The 23,247-nt window shown below is 36.9% G+C and overlaps 1 protein-coding gene across 1 annotated transcript in view; it reads right to left on the bottom strand.

Annotated features, from left to right (window-relative positions):
* Positions 1-23,247, bottom strand: part of LOC150091794 (phospholipid-transporting ATPase IF-like) — a 438,958-nt gene that overhangs the window by 102,951 nt on the left and 312,760 nt on the right. Inside the window, exon 21 of the mRNA XM_090369752.1 lies at positions 16,722-16,867. Within this exon, the coding sequence (XP_090225878.1) occupies positions 16,722-16,867 (146 nt within the window). The remainder of the gene's footprint in view (positions 1-16,721; positions 16,868-23,247) is intronic.

Here is a 23,247-nt window from a genome sequence, read left to right as displayed (position 1 = left end):
TTAACTTCTGTTCTGAGGAAAATAATGGAGTCACTGGTTAAAGATGTATTACAAGATCATCTAGACAAGAATGCAGTAATAATTTGGACACAGAATGAGTTTGTTTAGACAAAGTCTTGTCTGACAAATTTGACTGGATACTATGTGATAAAAAGTAACTGGATGCAAAAAATAATAATTTTGATATCATATACAGTAGACTCTCGATTTTCCGGGATAGATGGTAAAGAAATATTCCAGGATAATTGATTTCCCATTTAATCCAAAAATACAGTAAGTCCCCAACATACTAAAGAGATACGTTCCAGGACTTCTCACCTAAGTCGAGATTTGAATAACTCGGGAATGACTAATAAAATATTATTATTATATCCCTGATATGCCAAAATTACAAAAACTGCATAATATCCTCAGAAGAATGAAGAAAAATAGTTATATATTTTTAATTAGTTCAATTAAAAACTTTATCTGGGGACAGCAGTGAAGTAGTCGGAGTGGCACGTAAGAAAACATAAAAGGAAGATAAAACGCATGTTATTGAACTCTAAAAACTGATATGTATTTCGTAGCCTTGGTTATTATAGTTGACCTTCATTGGTGCTTATCGCTTCGCTGTTTCTAATATTCACTTTCTCCTTTATTGGGTTCACTGTTACCACTGGCAAAGCTGAATTCCATGTGCATTAGTAGAGGCATATGATGCCTCTGCTACTGTACATGGATACTACACTGAATTCCATGTGCATTAGTAGAGGCATATGATGCCTCTACTAATGCATTAGCATTAGTAGAGACATCATATGCCTCTACTAATGCTAATGCTAATACTTGTCAATGTTTTAATTTTCTAATCCAACTCAATCGCTTTCCTTTTCTTTATAGATTTACTAGTCTCGCTGTCACTAGTAAATGTACTAAGATTACAGTCAAGATGAAAATTTCTGTAAAGAACTTCACAGGGTTAAGGAGAAAACTCACCATTATCACCCCACGCGAGCTCACATTTTACTAAAGCACATTTCTGGAAGTCACTGCCATAAAACAATTTGCACTTTCTGGGTTACTGAAAGTGCAAATTGTGGTTATTGGGCTTTTCTGTTTGTACATCTAATTATAAACGGGTAGTAAACTCTATCTTATTGCATTTGAATTAATACCGATAGCTGGAATTCTGTGGGTTTTTACAATATTTTAATGAAATGTGTGTCCCCTTCATATAATGAAATGTGGGACACACATTTCATTATATGAAGGGGGGTTCGCCAAGTAAAAAATGACTAAGCAGTATGACCAATATTCAGAAATCCCCGAGAAAATCCTTATCAATACTTGTAGTTCACCTCTCAGTATCAGTCCTTGTATTCTAGGAGTTAAAGAAAGAGTTCATCAGTCCAGAGGCTGTGGGTTCAGTTTTTGCCTATGATAAATATATATTTCATGTTTAAAATTTTTTGCATTTCTTTTCATAATTTTTTCCCTTTCCTTTATATTAGTTCAAAACTAATCTGAATAAAAACAAAAGAACATTGAACTACATGCTTTAATTACTCAACTAGTAATGAAACTACAAATTCTCAAGTTTTGTTACTGGAATAAAGTTTTTTTTTAAATGTCTCTTAGAATTAGTTATTAAAGCAAGTCTTACTCCCAAGAAATTAAAAATGTGTTTTCCCTTTCCCAATTTATGGAAAACCCATATATAATAAAAAAAAAAGATGAACAATTTTTGAACAGAAACCCCATTTTACAGTCCTGTATCAGGGTAAATTCTTGTCTAGATGATCCTGCAATGCATCTTTAACCAGCGACTCCATTATTTTCCTCAGAACAGAAGTTAAACTAACTGGTCTGTAATTACTCGTGTCACCCTTAGATCCCCTTTGTGAATTGGGGATCTGTAGGGACTTCTGCCAAGTCCAAGGATGCTCTCCTTATTATGGCTAAAGGTTCGCTTATTTCCTTTGCTGTCTCCTTTAATATAACTGGATAGCATATAGGTTAGTGGAAAAGCATCATTTTAACGTAGCCATCTACCAAAGTAGTTAAATTAATTAATTAAATTGGCATCGTTTTGGTTATATCTCATATTGTGAATGCCTTTCATGATGAGTTGCCATGGTATTGTACTAGCTCAAATAAGTAACACTTCACCAGTTTAAAAGCTTGTTGGCTTCTCCTCGGTGGGTGGGCAGGTACCCTGTTTTTGTAATAGTGACAACCCAGTTAGGAAGTATAACTTCACAATATAAGAGATGCCTGATGGTGTGCAGTGATATAGACTATAAAACATTTAAGGGCAAAAGCGTCATGCTACGATGTAGAACGACTAACATATTGGTTAGTGCAAAAGAATTATTTTAACATAGCAATCCACCAAAGTAGTTAAATTAATTAATTAAATTGGCATTGTTTTGGTTATATCTCATATTGTGAATGACTTCATGAGTTGCCATGGAATAAGTAACATTTACCAGTGGAGAAGACTACTGTTACTTATTCTGCCCAGCCACTGAGGACAAGCCAACAAGCTTTGAAAAGGCTTTGAAATCTTGAACAATATTTCTTAATCAGTATGAAAAGCCTAGTAGCTTCCATGACTAGTTCCTTGAATGCTTCCCACTTAGAATTTGCTGTTGGTCCCACTGTACAGAATTTAAAAATTTGATACCACTGTAGTCACCTTTACAGGAGCAAAAACCTTTCCCTTTACCCCTGATGTTAAATTATATGTTTAAGTAAATCCCACATCAGTACGCTGTGATCACTGCCACCCAGTGGTTCCTTTATCTTCAAATTCTTAATGCACGAATAATAATTTGCTGATAACCAGATCAAGAGTATTACACTCTCTAGTTGCCTCTCAAACATGCTTCTTCAGAAAGCACTCATAAAATAAATCCACAAAAGTCTTGCTAGTGTGCGAGTGACCAAACCACAAGTTCCAGTCAATATCTGGGAAGATAAAATCCCCCATTATAACACGATCTGATCTATTTGACATACAGGATAGGCTGAGCTCTTAACTTCAACCTTATGATATTTAGCTGTTATTTCTAAGGCCAAAGTCACCACAGGTCTTGATGGTTAGCAGTCATACTGTTTAAATACAAATAGATTAGTTCCTATTATTATGAATGTGTTCAATAACTTAGTTCCTATTTTCAAACATTATGGCGATAAATATTATCCCTGTTATTACATATCTCAATTAACATTTTAGCCAAGGTCTGCGAAACTGCAATCAACATTTTGAAGCGCATACACATCCACCCTTTTATTCACAAATTTCAGTTCAGGTTTATGCCCTGTAGAAAACCTGCTCCAATTTAGCCTTATTTTCAACACCTCACTCATGTTAATCTAGATAAGGGTTGACTGTCTATTCTTCATCATCATCAGCCATTTTCAATCCACTGCAGGATGAAGGTCTCTCCAGCAACTTCTGTTTTGTGCAATGGCAATCCATTTACTACCCAAGAACTCATGAATTTCATCATTTCCATTGTTGTCTTCCAGGTTTTCTTTTAGTTCCTCTTGGGTACCATGCTGTTACTTTCTTAGTCCATCTGTCTTCAGGTCTTCGAGCCATGTGTCTTACCCAAATCCATTTCAGTTCTTTAGTTTTGATAAGAATGTCCTTACAGTAGTGTTTGCTGCCTAATCCATGTGTTCTTCTTCTTATCCAACAGCCTGATTCCTAATATAATTTGTTCCATTCTTCAATGTGTAGTTTTCAGCTTCTCTTCCATTCTTTTGGTGAGTGTCCAAGTTTCACTTCCATAAGTCATGGTGGGGAGTATACATAGGTTCATTATTTTACGTTTCAGACAAATTGGGATATTGCTTCTGCGTATGACTATTTCCTGAATGCTATCCATCTGAAATTTATTCTTTTCTTAACTTCCAGCCATTTATCATTGTTACAGCTAATGACTTGTCCAAACCTTTTCAATTTCTGCTCCATCAACGATTATATCCCTTCTCGTGTGCATACTTGTTCATCATTACTTTTGTTTTAGCCATATTCATCTTTAGTCAGAAATCCTTACTAACTCTGAATAACTGATTAAGGTTTTCCTCTAATTCTTCGGGATCATGGCTTATGATCACAATTTCATCTGCAAATCGTAAATGGTTTAGGTACTCTCCACCACACTGACTCCTTTTTCCAAGCAGTCCAATCTTCTGAAAGCTTCCTCAAGGGCAGCAGACAACTTTGGAGATATTGTGTCTCCTTGTTGAACTTCTTTCTCAATTTAAATTTGCTACTCTCCTTCTCCAGTCTAATTAAGAAGGTAGCGTTCTCATATATTTTCTTCAAAATCATAATGTATGGGGTATCTATGCCTTATCTTTCCAGTGCCAGAAACATTGCCTTATGCTGTATGGAGTTAAATGCCTTTTCATAATACACAAATGACAGGCATAATGGTGTTTTATATTCATTTGCTTTCTCCATTAGCTGTGATATTACATGAAGGACATATTATGACAGGACAATCAACCATAGTTGATTGTCCTGTCGTAAAGCCAGCTTGCTCTTTTGGTTGATTCTCATCAAGTATTCTTTCTAATCTGTTGTGATGACCCTTGTGAACAACTTGTAGGTGTGGGACAACAAGCTAATTGGTCTATAATTTCCAATTTCTGATTTGTCTCCTTTCTTATGCAGAAAAATTATGATAGCATTGTTCCACTCCTTAGGTGTCACTCCTTTCCTAATGTATTTTGTGAAGAGTCTTGCCAGTTTCTGTGTCATGTCTCTTCTGCCTAATTTTAACAACCGTACAGTAACTTCATCTTTATCCAGGGCTTTCTAATTCTTCATTTTCTTCAGTGCGTGTTCTACCTCATCAGGAAGGATATATTGGGTATGTCGTATGTGTTGCTAATTTGCGATTCTTCTTCCCTACTGCTTGTATCATTTCCTTGCTCCTTACATAATTCTTTACAGTAGTCTTCTGCTATTTATAATTACACCACTGCTATTCTTCAGTTTCAGTATCATTTGTCTTTCCGTATTACTACCCATGATTGCTGATTTAAGTCCTTTGTTTTCCCTTAACGCCTTTTCTACTTTTCTTGTGTTAAATCTTTTTATGTCCTCTGAGTCTTTTTCTAATGGCTTTGCATAACTCAGTATACTCAATTTTGTCTATTTTGCTCTTCATTTGTCATCTTTGGTGTTCATCATGACAAGTGTTTCTTGGGTTTCTTGGGTTTTATCACTTTTAAAATTCCTTATCGATATCTTGGTCGTGAAAGGACTTCAGAAGCTTAAACTTGTTCTTAAGTTCCAGTACATACTGCTTTTTCTCATCTTCTGTTATCTCAAAAACCTTTGTATTATTTATTTGAGTCAGTTTTTTCCTTTCTTTTCTTACATCTATATCAAGTGTACATCATACCATTCTGTGATCACTTCCAGCATTTATCTTGTTCAGGACAGTAACATCATTCACAATATATCTTATGTTAGTGAGGATGAAGTCAATTTCATTAGTTGTTAATCCATCTGGGCTCTTCCATGTTCACTTTCTTTTCACCCTTTTCTTGAAAAAAAGTGTTATTACTGACATTCCTTGATTCTGCAAATTCCACAAGTCTTTCACCTCTTTCACCAATTCCAAAATTTCACATACAGTACACTCTCAATTTTCCAGGATAGATGGTAAAAACCAATCCTGGATAATCGATTTCCTAGTTAATCCAAAAATACAGAAGTCCCTGACATACTTAAGAGTTATGTTCCAGGACTTCTTACTTTGTCGAGTTTTACGTATTTATATCTAGTAACGTATTGCTACTGTATTATTATTGACAAATCTGAATTCTGCACGATACTTGTTAATGTTTGACCATTTTCATACATCATTATTTTAATTTTCTGATCCAAATCGATCGCTTTCTTTTTGTTGGTAGATTTACTAGTACCACTGTCATTTATTCTCTTAGTTGGCACCATGATAATGGTCAAAATGAAATTTTCTGTAAAGAACTTCACAGGGTTAAGGCGAAAACTCACTATTATCACCCCACACGAGCTCACATTTTACTAAAGCGCATTTATGGAGGTCAACAAAAAACAATAAAAACAATTTGCACTTTCCGCTTTATTGGGGGTTTTCTGTTAGTACAATCTATTATAAATGGATAGTAAACTCGATCTTATTGCATTTGCGATAATACTAATAGCTGGAATTCTGTGGGTTTTTACGTTATTATGGTGAAGTGTTTTTCCCCTTCACTGAAATCTTCAGTCATAAAAAAAAACCATAAATAATTGTAAGTCTTCTCTTCTCTTTTTTCCTAATTTTTTGCTTGTTACTCCGATCTCACTTGTGCAATTTGTGTGTGCCATGATCGTCATTATTGATTGCTTATTATTATTATTTTTTGTTTTAAATTTTACAATCCTAAAAATAAAAAAATTCGAGTGGAAACAAATTTATGTAAATCTGTAGTTGCATAAGTGGGAGACTTACTGTATCGAAAAATGTTCAGCAACCTACGTAAAAAATATGGCGATAGATAAAAAACTTACCACGTACTACTTGTGTGTCCAATACGATGCTTCCCTTTATTTTTTGCGATGTTGATTTTAAATCAAATAGCTTCTCTTTATTTTTTACAATATTGCGTATGGTTTGGTCACCAACGTTATAATGGCTCATTAGAGATTTAATAGATGCAACGTTTTCAAACTTTTGAATAATTTCAAGTCTTTGTTTAACTGAAAGTGCAACTCTTTTGCATTTATCCATTATTTTCACGATTTATACAAAAAAAAAAAAAAAAAAAAAAATATATATATATATATATATATATATATATATATATATATATATATATATATATTTACTATAAAAAAAAAAAAAAAAAAAAAATCGACATCCCTGACAAATAACGAAACAAAATTTGTCTTTTTGCAGTGCGACAGAACACAACAATGGATGCGACGCACTAAAACAAACTAAACATTTGGTTTCTTTTTTTTTTTTTTCTTTTTTTTTTTGAGTGGTGGGTGTGAAGACAGTGGGGGTTGCAAAATAATAGGCACATTTACCTCCCAATGACAATTTATAACACCACTTCTTGTTGTCTATTTACGACTTGCAAAATATCTGTTTATACCTATTCTAGTTATTATTTGAATTTTATGTTTTCTGGTTGATTTTTTTTAATTTGGAATCTTGAAGGGTCGCGGTTAATCAGATTCCGGTAAATCGAGAGCCTGCTGTAGTTTCCTTTTCTGTGCTATTTTGTCTCTTTTCAACCTTAGCATTGGAGTTCCCCATAATGATGGTGTAGTGAGTTTTCTGTTCATCTAGAAGTCTCAATTTTGGTATACATTTCTTCAACCTCTTCATCATCATGGCTTGATGTTGGTGCATATATCATTATAACCTTTAGTTTGTACCTCGTAGAAATCAAAAGTACATCAAAGAAATCAAAAGTCAAGTAATCTTGACACCCTTGGTGATGTACTTTTGAATTCCAAAATATTGTTCTTTATAGGCCAAAAAGCCAACTCCTTTCACTGTTTCCATTGGTGCATAGCAGATTTCCACTTGATAAACTTATAAGTGATTCATTTCTTCTTGTTTCAACCAAGCCGATGATATTCCAATTCACATTTTCAAATTCCTTTTCCAGCTCTAATATCCTCTCTTCACTGTTGAGCGATCTTACATTGTAACAGGCCAAGTTCAGTTTCCATGCATGATAGCCTGGTGATTCTTAGCACCCTCTGCTTCCACTCTGATCCTCTAACTGCTGTAAAAGGGAGGGTGAAAGCTGTGGAGACTGAGGGCCATTTGTTTCGTCATGTTGTCATTAAGTACTGAGGGTTTGGTCTTTTCCTCTTCATGCTGACCAGAGGTCTTGAAGAGAACCACTCTACATGTTCATTGCCACCAAAGTGATGTAACAGGGGTTACCAAAGAGGTATCCATGAGTAGATTTTAGGGTGGCAGGTCAACCAGACTTCTTCTAAATATTCTAAAATAGAAATATATTGAATCCATCAGTGTTTTATACTGAGCATCTGATAACGCACAGAATGCCTGTTCCCCTCTAAGCCCCAGTCTATCTTAGAAATTGCCAAAGCTTTTGACCCTGTTCACTCTAAAGTGCCTCATTCTAAGTTACTATCTTACTGAATGTTAACCACCTTTACGTCACTGTGCAATTCATGCAGCATGAACTTCATCAGCTCACATAAATAACATTGTTCCCAAAGATGTTTTGACCTCATTAAATGGACTATACTGGCTTTCAGCAGTGATGCTGCTATTGTGATTCATTTTAAGCAACTAATTTTACCCGCCATTGACTACTGGGCCATTATTTGGTCTTCTTCTGAGAAATATCTTTTGGACAAATTCAAATCAAATTTATCAATTTTCTTCATACAACAAATACAGTAGAATCTGGATAAGAAATTCCCATATAAGAAGTTTTCCCCTGTACTAGGTTTGGTTTTTTAAGTCCAAATTTCACCTCTTTATATTGTAATGATTTATTTTTCCACGTAAGAAGTTTCCTGGGTAAAACATTTTCGAGCATTAAAGGTTTGTGATAAAGAATACACAGTGTATTATTATAACGACATTTTTCACTTAATACATTTTTTAAATATAGAAATTCTTTATTTTTAATATTAAAAAATATTAAACAATATAAACATTTGGTAATCGAACAAGTTATTGCCAAGCATCATTTTAGTTCATAGTAAACCACAGAAGTAGGTGAAATGGCATCATTTTTTACATCACATATTCTGAATACCTTCACAATGAGTTGCCCTGATTGCACTACCTCCAATAAGCAATGTTTCACCACTGAGAAGACTACTATTACTTATTCTCAGCAGCTACCACCACCCAAAGGTGGTGCTATGCACTGAGAATCCACTATGAAGTGTTGCCTATTCAGTGTCAAAGCACTGCTTATGCTAGGTAGTTCAATATCAGGGCAACCTCGTTGTGAGGCATTCACAACATGAGATATCACAAAAATGATGCCACTTATTTTGGTGATTTACTACGAACTAAAATTATGCTATGCACTAACTTGTTTTATTAGTCAATTTTCTGTAGTCTGATGCTTTCGGCCTTAAAATCTTTTTAGTATAAAAATTTGGATATAATGGAAGTGACATATTGCAACTGTTTCCATCGACATCCATAATTGGAATAGCTTCGACCACATGAAGCACAGTGAAGAATTTGCCGCTAAGTTCTGATCAATTCAGAATTATTTAATGGATTATTTTCTGTCTTATTGTAATTGTGACCTTTTAAGGTATGTTGAAACTCCAAAGGAGCTCATCCTTCCAACTTGGTAATGAGTTTAATGAACAGAATGTTAAGCAATTAGAAATCCTCAGTTTAAAAATGTTTCCCATAGATAGAGTAAAATATTTATAAATTCTGAAATAATACTTAAAAATGATCTTTAACTTGCGTATGTGTATCTTTTCATTTGTGTAGTTAATATTTCATACCCTTAGGTCATTTTCCCTTCTAAGAAGTTCTAAACCTCCAGTCTCTTGGAAAACTTCTTATTCGGGTTCCACTGTATATCAAATTTCGTTACAGAGAGTACAACACTATGCAACAGGTTTCATTTAATTCATGACATATTCTAACTCTTTCTCAGACAATGCACACAAGAGGATATAAACTCAAGCTGAAAAAGGTCAGCTGCTGATAGATTTGTTTTCAATCAAAGGGTAATTGATTGCTGGAACAAACTGTCACCTGGCATAGTGCAATTGGGTAGTTTGAATAAATTTTTAGAGATGGACAGATGAGAGATGAGGTGGGTAGTGTTTTTTTAGCTGATGTATAAGATTGCTTCTCTCCTATTCTTCTAGCTTTCCTTGGCATAAACCTCACAAATTCCTGTCTTCAATACACATTCTCCTTGCCTCTTCTCAAAGCAAACCATTGATCTATGAGTTTGGTATTTCATGTTCTTCAAACAGGCCTCTGGGGGTTGGGTAAATTCATATTGCAATTATAAATGTTTTTCACCAACCAATAATAAAATAAAACACAGAAACTATAATTTGAAAACTATGTTTACTACTATATTTAAAATAACTTGGCAACTAAAAGAACAACTCAAAGAATACCTGGGGGAGCACACAAGGGCAATAAGAAATGCAGATTATAGCAAGTCCGCCGTGGACGAACATTTTTGGGAGAAGCAACACCAGATCTCCCCAGATGAAGCTATCATCACTGATCGGGTGCATAGGTTCTGGGACCGCAAGTGGCTTGAGAGTTTGCGGATTAATTCAACAGAGAATATTAATAGGAACAAAGGTTTGCAGATTCATCCCCTCTTTGAGGCTACGATCCTCAGAAGGGATGAACGATTTTATATAACGCGCTCCCGAGCTGCTTCCGGTCCCAGTACATAGGAGAACACGTGGCAATAAACACATGATTCAGACTGTAAACCTGCTGGTACTTAAGATGCACAGCAGTACAAGGAAGCCACCGCTGAGGAAGAAGGCTAGAGCCTTCGAAAGCTACGGTCGGTTTTTATCGCTTTTAACCCGGTATTTTAATGCATTTTATTCAATGTATGTATATATATATATATCTGATAATTAAAATAAATATGATATTTAAATAAAATCATCAGCCAGTAGTACGGCAATAATGCAGAGCGAAATGAAACGCAAAATAATTATTTATTTTTATTACTCTTACCTAACTTTTACCTCACATAATATATATATATATATATATATATCTATATTTAATGTATTTTATTCTTTTTAGTTGCCAAGTTATTTTAAATATAATAGTAAACAGTTTTCAAATTCTAATTTCCGTGTTTTATTTTATTATTGGTTGGTGAAAAACATTTATAATTGCAATATTGGTATTTCATGGTATGAAAGTAATTAATCTTCACAGTATTGATATTTTTGCTTCCAAAAATTCATTCAAGAAAGTCAACTCTTGGTGAGCTAAAATACTTTTTTTTTTTTTTTTTTTTAATGGGTAAACATCTTTGGCAACACCTACTAAATTTTGAAGGTAGCAAAATCAATTGTCATGATTTTGCAATGCGGAAATGGCGTCATTTCCATTTCATTACAAAGAAAAACGGAGCTGGGAGAGGAGATTGGGCAAAGGATCATGGGAGGTGATCTTGGTTGTTTGTTTGTTATTTGGTTTTTAGGAGCATTAGCAACTAAGGCCATATTGCTCCGAGATATGCGGTGGTCATTCCTTGACCTTTCCGCATACTCCGTATTTGGTGGTGACGGGCTCGAACCCCAGTCTAATCAAGAAGCATGTGCTACGCACTGCTGCTCCTTCCCACCTGGCTACGGAGGCGCAGGTGATCTTGGATGTGCTCAGAGCTGATATAAACCTACAAGATGGTAGATGACTCTCATCAACCAGTGCAACAGCACCACTTTCCTTATTCGAGGCTTGAAATGGTGGAACCCATGTTCAGTCTCCAGAGCTAAGTTCTGGTCAACCCTTCCCCATCTCTTCCATCATGCAGCATGACTGATGACTTTTGAGGTTATGATGGACATCATGGTGAGATCCAATCTTCCTTACATTTCCAGGGTTCAGTTCTAAAACAGTGTTTGCAGGCCGGCCACTAGTTAGTACACCGGACCGAACCTATTGGTAACTCTTTAGGAGGGTTCTGGATCAGCTATGTATAATCTTGCTACCTCTACTCTGCCAGATACTGAACGGAGGGAGTCCGAGTAGTGTGTATGCAGGGCAGACATTGTCGAGGCCATGTTATGTCAAGGATCTGGGTATATTCTTACCATGTGTACGCCATATCCAAAAATTTCATTACTTCATACGGCATGCCCCCCCCACTTTTTCTAACTATCGAATACACCACGAATTGTCAAACTAATAGAGTAAGCTTATCTGCGAAAATATCTAAACCTCCCAAACACTTCCTAGTTCATTTCACAAATATACGTGATCTCAATTATAATCTCAATGATGTCCATTTCCACTTAAAGTCTCCCAAACCCCATGTACTTTTTCTGACAGAATCTCAGTTATCGGTTGATTCAACTACTTGTTATTGTTATTTGGTTTTTAGGAGCATAAGCAACTAAGGCCATATTGCTCTGGGATATGCGGTGGTCATTCCTGACCTTTCCGCATCCTCCGTATTTGGTGGTGATGGGCTCGAACCCTGGTCTAATCAAGAAGCGTGTGCTACACACTGCTGCTCCTTCCCACCTGGCTACGGAGGCACCTGATTCAACTACTACTCATCTCAGTTGCTCAAATTATTCGCTGTATGATTTCTTTCGCCTGAAAGGTGGTACTTGTGCATATGTCCATTCCGATATTCCCTGTCAGAGACTTGGTAATTTGGAATCTCCTCTTTTCGATCTTCTCTGGCTTAAAATCTCTCTACCTCGTTCTGTCAAATTCATCTGTTGTCTCTACCATTCTCCCAACTCCACTAATCACTTGGAGCTCTTTGACTTCCTCTCTTTGCAACTTGATTTTCTCCAGTCAAACTTCCCTAACAGTGAGGTAATTTTCCTTGGTGATTTTTAATGTTTGCAACTCCAGCTGGCTTCCATTCTCTAGTTACACAGATCCAGGTGGTCGAGATGCTCAGGCTTTTGAGATTACTAAAGACCTCGCACAAATTGTTCATTTACCTACCAGAATACCAGACAATGCTAACCATACAGCCAATACGCTTGATCTTTTTCTCACAAACAACCCTTCTAAGTACACGGTTGAAGTGAGTGGTCCATTAGGCACTTCAGATCACAACTTGGTGATTGTCTCTTTTCCAATGAGGCTTTATGTCATTGCTATTCCCAACCTTGTGTTGTCCGGCATTACAAGAATGAAAAATGGGATGACCGTTTCAAAACTTCTGATGTGAATGTTTGCTCAGATCATGAGATTATTCTTGTAGGAACAGAATCCTTATTCCAAACTACACCTTAAAATCTCGTTCTTTACCTTGGTATTCCAATAAATGTGCTAAGGCAGTTCAAGAAGAATGTTGCAAATTGCGATTGGCTTGTTTCCAATTCTTCAGTTTCATATTCTGCCTACACCAAAGCTCGCAACAATTGTAAAGCAGTTATTAATCAGTCCAAACTAGATTTTCAAAGAATAGAAAACTTGAAAAAAAACTTGAAAATGTAGAAAACAGGCTAAGAGTAGAAAACTTGCTTCTTCCCCTAATGGTAGCCGCGTATTCTGGTCTCTTGCCAAAGCTATTGGCCACAACTTTTGTTCATCTCTGCTCCCACCTATGTCAAAACCAGATGGTGTTGTTGTCACTTCAGCCAAGGATAAAAATGACCTGCTAGCATTCCTTTTTTCTTCCAACTAATGTATTAATGATCTTGGTATAACACCTCCCACCATTTCCAATACACTCCCCATTGAATGCTTCCTGTCCTGTAGTCTTCCGTCAAAAGGATTTTGATGAATCTTGATGCTAAGAAAGCTCCAGGTCCTGATGGTATTTCTCCACTTCTCTCAAAACCTGTGCTCGTGAACTTACTCCTGTTCTTTGCTGTGAAATGAATTAACCACCAACTCTTAAACTACCTAGAAACCTTCCGTCTGATCAAAAAACTTCCGTCCGATCACCAGTATGGATTGCATCAGTGTCGATCCACTGGCGATATTCTGGTTTATGTTACCTATTTATGGACAAATTCAATGAAACGCAAGCAGTTGCTCTTGACATCTCAAAGGCTTTCGATCGTTCTTAGCATAAAGGTCTTCTAAACAAGCTTCCATCTTCCATAAAGAAGCTTCCATGGTTTGCCAACTGTTTTTTGTAACTGGTTATCCAGTTTTCTCTCTCTGATCGCTCACCCTCAAGAGGGTAGTGGTAGATGGCTCTGTGTTCTAACTACTCCACTAATGCTGGTGTCCCCCTAAGGTTCAGTTCTTTTCCTCTTGTATATTAATGACATTCTTCCATTGACTGGAAATCCTATCCTTAGTTTTGCCGATGATAGCACATTGCATTCCACTTTCTAGTTCGAGAAACCTTGCCCTGCTCAATCAGCTTCAACTTCTCGAATATCCGCTACCAATTCCTTAAATGCCGATCTCCAGGTAATTTTGCAGTGGAGAAAAGACAACTTAGTTGATTTCAATCCTTCTAAAACTCAGTTTTATCTTATATCTCACAAAAAATATTCTTCTGCTCCTATGCTTATCTTTGCTGGCACTCCGATTTCTAGGCAAAATGATATATTTTAATATCATTTTGCCTACCAAAAGATCAATGATATCTTTTGACATCATTGATCTTTTGGGGATTACCCTGACTTCTAATCTCTTCTTGGCACAAGCACATTAAAATATTGCTTCCTCTGCATCTAAAAACTTGGTTTTCTCTTTTGCTCTCGGTATTACTTTTCTTCCAAACAGCTTTTCACGATGTATAAATTGCAAATGCGCCCTACCATGGAATATTGTGCCCACATCTGGGGCAGTACCCCCAAAACTTCTCTCAGGCTTCTAGATTCCATTCAGAAGAGGGCAGTCAGGTTAATTTAATGACTCATCTCTAACAGGGTCTCCACTCGCTTTCTCATAGACGTACTGTTTCTGCTGCATGCCCTTTCTGTAGATACTTCCATAAGCACTGTTCTCCTGAATTGGCTTCTATAATTCCCATTCTCTCTCTTTCAAAACAGTCCGAACATGTGCCGTCACCAGCCAACATCCATTTACTGTCCAAATTCAAACTCACAGAACCAACTTTTCATCTTCTTTGTTTATTCATTCAACTGCCACTTTCTGGAACAACTTTCCTTCATACGTATTTCCTGAAAATTACAGTCTACAGAAGTTCAAGTCTAATGTCAACAAATATCTTTCGTCTTCTGAACCTTCAACCCAAGTACTAAGTACTATAGGTTCTAATACCTCTCTTATTTGGGATTTTCATAAAAAAACCAACTCTGTGCACATCCAAGATCATTCTTTACATTCTGCCTTACCATTTGAAGTGCATGTAATGTAGGCGTCACAGTACCCTTCTGTATTACTGAAGCGGTTGTATATTTATATCAAGAGGCAAATCATAAGTTTTTCCACAACCATCTGGGTCGGTCAAGAATATTTGAATCGGTTCGTGATTGGGAGATAACAGACTCCAAATTAGTATGAGTAGAATCTTTTGCTTGTCATTGGCCATTCTCATTAAGTTGCAGAAGTCCTCATTGGTCATCAAGTTTTAGCATTCCTTTGTAATTGCGCTGAGTTTGTTGAGTGTGGTGAGCTTTAGATCGTCATTCATCTCGCTGTTTGGATGATTGTAAAATTTTCGAAAGTGGTCTTCTTCTTGCAGTCACATTACAAGGATATGCAGGTCATTACTGCATGCTTTGTCTGAGTCATCATCTTCGTTGTCTTGACACACTGTCTTTCATATTTAAATTGTTTTGCAAATATCCGTCTGATTCATGCAATTTACCAATCTAGTATGAACTCTTCATTGTTGTCATAGATCTTGACATATTTCATCTCTGACATTGAGATCCTGAGCTTGACATATTTCATCATTGAGATCCTGAGCTAAGTCATAGTTTCGATAGCATATTATGTGTGGATACTGTCTTTTCTATTCAACAAGTGGCCACAATCAGATGGGTAATTAGGCTATTGCCCTAACCTCTTCCAAATGTTGATTCAGTATAGTAAGCAGAGGGGGCATGTGTATCCTATTTATCATTAACATAGATTCGACGGAGTAGGTAGTGGGCATGAGCATATAAACGTCATTCATGATTTCGGTTCTAGCTGTTCGAAATTTAGTAGGTGTCGTCAAAGATGTTTACACATAAAATATCTTTTATGTGTACACACAGGGTACACACGCAATTATTTTTATTATTCACCTGTTATGTTCAATTAAGTCTAATTAAGGGTATATGCCCTGTAAATTTTTACATTATATATTTTATATTTAGAGAATAGAGGTTACTCTTATAATCAGTTTTAATAGTAGACATTGAAAGTGCTTTGGAGTATTATAATCCCCCCCACACAAAGGATTATGTTTTTAAAGAGTAAATTTTTTACTAAAGATTATTCCTCCATCTTTAAGGCATGTTACTGTTGTCATGTGGGGGTTGATTAAGCACCACATAAAAACATTATATTAAATTTTACAGGTGTGTGTGTGCGCAAGCACACAAACTAGACTACAGCTAGAAATGGCATTCTTAAAAGCACATCATCCTCTTCAACTACATACACAACCTGGTATGAAGGTGCTAACAATAAACAAGCAAATTTCAGAATATACTACTCAGAATTTCAGGAAAGCAGAATTCACTAATTTTAGTTTACCTGACTAAAAACCAAAATGTTTCCACAGCCAATATTGTTATATATTGGCTGTGGATATAAGGAGAAAGATAAACACCCTACATATCTTTATAAAAATGCTTAAAAATGAAGTTTGTACATGGTTTATACATGTTCAAACTTAATTTTATATAAAAATATATTATGGATATTACAATTTGGATTTCCTCTATATATTGATGAAGAAAATTAGAAGATATTAATAATAATTCTAATCAATTTATTACATTTATGACAAGTAGAAAATTGAAAAATTTTATCATCAATATCTTGAGTTAGCACATTCACTCTTAGCAATAAAACTTGCATATGAATTGAGGAGATAACATAAAATATTACCTTGTAAAAGAAATATTGCACAAGAGTTGCCACACGGACATAATAGAACTGACCATGAACAAGCAACACACGACGTAAGAAACGAAACTTGGCAAAAGCAAAATCACTGCATCTTACTGCCTGTCTTCCTTCTTTGCCAATAATTCCTAGAAAACACGGAAAACAAAAATAAATCGGTCAACTACTGAATGCCGGGCACTCAAAATGAAGGGTCCGTAGTCACGAATGGTCATTAGGGTAGTATCTCAAATAGAGAGCTTCATGGTAGCTGAAAAAAAGTTTCTAGTACTCTGGAAACTGAGGAAACTTGGTCTAAAACTGAGGAAATAATGAAAATGTTGTCTATTTGAGTCTTTCCAGTTTTTGTGAATGACAAGGGTGGGAGGAGTGACTCGAATTCTTCCTGGAGAAGCGATTAAAGTCTTGGAGGAGAAGCAGCTGGCAGGTGAGGGTCATGCAAGACTCCACATAGGCGCCTCCCCACTACCACCGCCTCAACATTGGCTCTTTGAGTACCTCCTTGCTGGGAAAACTCCAGCTTTGAAAATTGTTAAAAAATACTTCTCATCACAAAATTTATAAATGATCTTTATAGAATTATTAACTAACTATTTAGCAACCTTTTTGTCATCAAAAGGAGAGTTACTTAGTACAAAGAAGCACACTATCGAAATGCAATAAAAAATTGTTTTTTTTTAATTTTAACACAAAAAGTAAATGATAAATTTCAATCAGAATAGTTTTCCCTAGATAAGCATCAAATAACTAAGCATCCCTAGATAAGCATCGAATGTGACTTTTAAATTTTTAGCTTCATTAGCAATGAGAATAGAGAGGGGACACGAAAATTACTCACATTTTTCTGCCTGGTGCCACCATTTTTAATTTTAAAAATATTTAAAAATTATATTTTAAACCTACTCGGTGAGCTCTTTCCATGGTGTATAATAAGCTATAGGTTGTCGACAACTTTTTTTGTCCCCCTTCCATTTCTCAGACAAATTTTTGTCAACAACAATTAATATGGCGTTATTTTGGCCCATATGATGTACAAACCCATGCAAAATTTCAAAACAATAGGTTGAGTGGTTCCACAGATACAATGCTGTGACAGATGGACAGACAGACAACCAAGTGACATTATCAGGGTCCTTTGTTCGACTACGGACTCTAAAAAGAAAAAAAAGCAAAAAAAAAAAGCATACTTGCAATCATATAAGTCAAATTTGTGTTCTTATGATTGAAACAATATTAAATACTTATTAATTTATAGCTTTTGGCTGCTCAGAAATAAAAAAATATATAAAGTGTTTTATTGAACTCTATAAAAGTAAATCAAAAGTTAAGGGAAGAATTAGACAAATTATTAGAGAGGATGGCAGGATGACTCATTTTAGGAAGAATGTGAGAGCTGCTGGAACGAGTACAGAGAAGGGCAATGAGATTGGTGAATGGAACGAAGGGTTGCTCTTACAAAGAAAGGCTTAAGTTGTGTAAATTGCAGTGTCTGGAGACTAGGCACCTGTGAGTTGATCTGATTGAGGTGCATAAGGCCTTGAATGGTTTGAGCAAGCTCAATGCTGATGGGATTCTTCTTCTTGCCCAGATTAATCACCTGAGGAGACTAATTCAAATTGAGGAAAGACAGCTATAGAACAGATGTGAGCTAGAAGAATGAATAAAAGTGTAAGCGTGTGAGAAAAAGAACACAAACTATAAATGTTACAGTTAAGTACACACTAACCCTAGTTTTAATTAGTATTTAAATTTACACTACATATCATTGCATCCCCTCCTGGTGTGTGAAAAAAAGATGAATGCGTTGAGTGAAAAAAAAAAAAAAAATATATATATATATAAAACTTGGGAAAAAAAAATTATAAAATAAGAAAAAAGTATTACAAATAAAAAAAAAATAAAATAAAATAAAAAAAAAATATATATATATATATATATAAAAAAAAAGAAAATAAAATTAAAAAAAAAAAGAATGCAAGTAGAGTGAGAATGCGGATTATGAATGAAGTAAATGTGTGTGTCTCCCAACCCCTCACCTGGTGGGTTCCCCACTGCCAGCTAACATATCCCACCCCCAGAGCGGGATGGGCAGCTTGACCTTCATACTGGATTCGACACTCCTTGGACATGACACCGACAAAGACATTCTTCTGCGGCTTTGCTGCCAACATGCCATTAGCGATCTGAACTGGGTACTCTAACCTGGTTCCCTTTAAAACCCCATCCCCAGGCAGGGGAGGGAGGAGACGGATCTCTGTCTCCTCTCCTTCCTGCCTGCCTAACCCCCCATACTTTGCTTGGTGGCACTCGTCTACACTGACCTCTTTAGGGATGCCTACTTTAGCATTAGCAGAGGCATATGATGCAAGAAAGCAAGCTTATTCAGCATCAGCCAAAAAAAAAAAAAAAAAAAAAAACACACACCACTCCCATTTCACCCCTCCGTTAGCTCGAAATACCTGTCCAGTTGAGCCTTAAATTTGTTTAGGCTATCAACGTCAACAACAAGTGATGGAAGTCGGTTCCATCAACCAACCACCCGCTGGCCAAAGGCAAATTTCCGCACATCTATCTGACATCTGTCCTTCCTCAATTTGAATTTATGCCCTCTGAGGTGATTATTCTGAGCAAGAGGAAGAATCCCATTGGCATTGAGCATGCTCAAACCATTCAAAGCCTTATACACCTCTATCAGATCACCTCGCCGGTGCCTAGTCTCCAGACTCTGTAATTTGCAAAACTTAAGCCTTTCTTCGTAAGAGCAACAGTTTGTTCCATTCACTAATCTTGTTGCCCTTCTCTGTACCCGTTCCAGCAGCTCTACATCATTCTTGAAATGAGGCCTCCAGACCTGTATACAGTACTCAAGATGTGGCCTAACCATTGCCTTATACAAGGGAATAATCACCTCCTTATCCCTGCTAGAAAAATTCCTGTATATCATTGACAAGACACCACGAGCTACTCTTGCAGCTCGTCTGCACTGCTCAGAGAACTTCATATCTGCCTGCACAATTACCCCCAGGTCCTTTTCATTCACCACCACTGTCAGTGTAGTACCGCAGAGTTGATACGTTGCTCTGGGGTTACTGTTTCCCATATGTAGTACTTTACATTTGTCAATGTTAAACTTCATTTGCCACCTCTCAGCCCATCTGTTCAACCTTTCCAGATCCTGTTGCAGCAGCATAGCGTCAGTGGTGTCCTTAACAACCCTGCCAACCTTTGTATCACCTGCAAACTTGGACATTAAACTTGATATCCCATCATCAATATCATTCATAAACACCGAAAACAACAACGGACCCAACACTGAACCCTGAGGAACTCCACTAATAACATTAGTCCACGTTGAGCAGTGTCCATTGATTACCACTCTCTGTCTTCTGCCACTCAACCATCCCCTTATCCATAGCAGCAATTTAATAAAATAAATTTGCCTCCAATGCCACACTGCTCCAATTTGTGCAGCAGTCTTCCATGTGCAACAGTATCAAAAGCCTTTCTAAGATCCAAATATATAATATCAAAGTTATTCCCTGCATCCAGTTCTTTTGTGACTACATCATAGTATCCAATCAAATTGGTCAGGCAAGACCTGCCCTTAACAAAACCATGCTGTGTCTGAGCTATAACTGAATTCTTGTCTAGATGATCCTGCAGTGCTTCTTTAACCAATGCCTCCATTAATTTACCTGGAACAGAAGTTAAACTAACAGGTCTATAATTACTTGTGTCAGCCTTTGATCCTCCTTTGTGAATTGGGGTTACATTTGCACATCTCCAGTCTATGGGTACCTCCCCTGAGTCCAAAGAAGCTCTCATAATTATGGCTAGGGGTTTGCTTACTTCCTTTGCTGCCTCCTTTAATATAACTGGATAGATCCCATCCACCCCAGGTGCCTTTTTTATGTTTATCCTCAACAATCTCTCCTCCACTTTCCTCTCAGTTATTACAAAATCATCCAGCTCACTGCCAATATTTACTTTACCTACATCATTCTCCTTCCTGAATAACTCCTCATGCGTGAATGTAGATGCAAAATACTCGTTTAGATTGTTAGCCACCTGAGCAGGATCCTCAACTGTTGAACCATCAATATCCAGTGGACCAATCTGATTCATCCCTTTCCTTCTTGAGTTTAAATAGATAAAGAACTCTTTTCTGTTTTTCTTTGCATCCTTTGCCACGGATTTTGCGTAGTCTGCCTTTGGCTGCCTAATCTCCTTTGTGACTTGGTTACAGACCAACTTATATCTATCATAGGCTTCCATGTCACCCATTAATTTGTATGTATCCCATGCATTTTTCTTCTCTGCCACATGTCTCATTAGTTCATCTGACAACCATTTAGGCCTAAACCTTGAACAATATTTCTTAGTTGGTATGTAAAGCCTGGTAGCCTCCAAGATTAGTTCCTTGAATGCTTCCCATTTTGAGTTTGCTGTTGGTAACATCATCAGTTGGTCCCACTGTATAGAATTTAAATACTGTCTCAGACCATCATAGTCGCCTTTACGAAAACAAAAACCCTTACCTTTACCTCTGATGGTAGTTACCTCTTTGAGTAAATCCCACTTCAACACATTGTGATCACTGCCACCTAGTGGTTCATTTATCTGCAGATTCTTAATGCATGAAGAATCACTACTGATAATCAGATCTAGAGTATTGCTCCCTCTTGTTGCCTCACGAACATGCTGATGTAGAAAACAATCATCCAATAAATCCACAAAAGCCTTGCTAGTGTGCGAGTGACCAATCCACAAATTCCAGTCAATATCTGGGAAATTAAAATCCCCTATTATAAGACTCTCTGATTTACTGGTCCACTCTATTTCCCTGTACAATATCTTATTATACTCATCAGAGTCATTAGGCCTATAGCACACTCCTACTCTCAATTTTGATTTCCCTATGCTTACTGTATACAGGTCTGGAGGCCTCACACCAAACTGACTCGACACTGCCCTGTCCATCGATGTCGACTGGCTTCACTTCCTTGGACTTTGTGTTTCTTAACTAATAGCATAACCCCTCCTCCCCTCCTGTCCTGTCTATCCTTTCTATACACATTGTATTCCCCAAATTCCAGTTCCGCATTCCTTATATCTGTGTGACACCATGTCTCTGATATCCCAACAATATCTGCCTTTGATGTTTTGAGCAATACCTCAAATTCATCAAATTTATTTACCAAACTCCTAGCATTGGTGTACACGCTGGTATACATGCACCTGTTTCTATTCTTGGCTACCCTAACACAACCCATGTGTTTACTTGTACCGCAATGACTCCCAGCAGTCTCTGAAATATCCTGCATCTTGTTTTTCAGGCTTCTGCTCATTTCAATAGAAGCAGTGCAAGAATCACTTCCACCTCTGCCAGTGGCTACTGTTAATCTATTACTCCTTGTATCCCCCCCCCAACTAGCAGTTTTCCGACCAACCTAACTCTGCCTCGACAGCATCAGCAAAAATTCTTGCACCCTTTCTATTTAAGTGTATTCTTTATCGTCCCTATTCTTCTGCCTGTTTCCCCCCCTCACTAAATCGACTGGGTACACCCTTAACAATGCCGCCAAATTATAATCAACGTCTAAATTCTACCGGTTTTGTGTAAATCTCTAAGACAACTAACACTATTAGCTTTTATCTAGCGGATAGCCTCACATGTCTAAATTTAATAACATCCAAATTTTGCCCGACCTATTTGGCCTTTACCTCATCTCTTTAGTCTTCAACCCCAATCAGCGATTTCCTAACAGCAATCCCATTAAGCATTAATGTCAAATGTATAATTTTTTTTTTTTTTTTTTTTAAATAGGTCCTAGCCACTGAAATCCCAGGAAACTAGGTGGTAGGATCTGCCAGAGCAATTTGTTGTGATACTGGATACACCCGGCTAGCCTCCACGTGGCAGGGTATGGGCAATGTTATGCCCCACTAGGGGCCTGGTGGCCAATAAGCCGGATAAACAATGGGCACAACATATCACACTGCACAGACACAGCCCACACACTTTCAAGTCTCTGACTTGATAGTGTGTGTGGGCTGTGTCCTTGATACAGCGAAACACACGTGGAAATGGGAGAAATCCCAGGTGCCGTTTGACACTAACATACCTTATACCTGTAGAACAGATGTGCAGAAATTTGCCTTTAGCCAGCGGGTGGTTGATTGCTGGAACAAACTTCCATCTGTCGTTGCAGAAGTTGAATGCTTAAATAAATTCAAGGAAGAACTAGACAAACATCTGGAGTCAATGGATGGGTGAAATGGGAAGGGGGTTTTTTTTTTTTTTTTTTTTTTTGGCTGATGTTATATAAGCTTGCTTTCTTGCATCACATGCCTCTACTAAAAAAAATTTCTCTTAGGTAGTAAATGTTGCGATTATTCATTGGTCCATGGGCTTCAATAAAGATGTTGTGTTTGCTGGTAAAATAATGACCTTTACATTCTCACACAATGTACCAAGTGTAGTTGAATGAGGGGGGCGTTAGCTAAA

This window comes from Mastigoproctus giganteus, chromosome 1 (assembly GCF_048544385.1).
Source record: "Mastigoproctus giganteus isolate SK-2022 chromosome 1, ASM4854438v1, whole genome shotgun sequence".
In the NCBI taxonomy this organism is placed as follows: Eukaryota; Metazoa; Arthropoda; class Arachnida; order Uropygi; family Thelyphonidae; genus Mastigoproctus; species Mastigoproctus giganteus.
The sequence above is the reverse complement of the archived record's forward strand: the minus strand, read 5'-3'. Positions and strand labels throughout refer to the sequence as shown.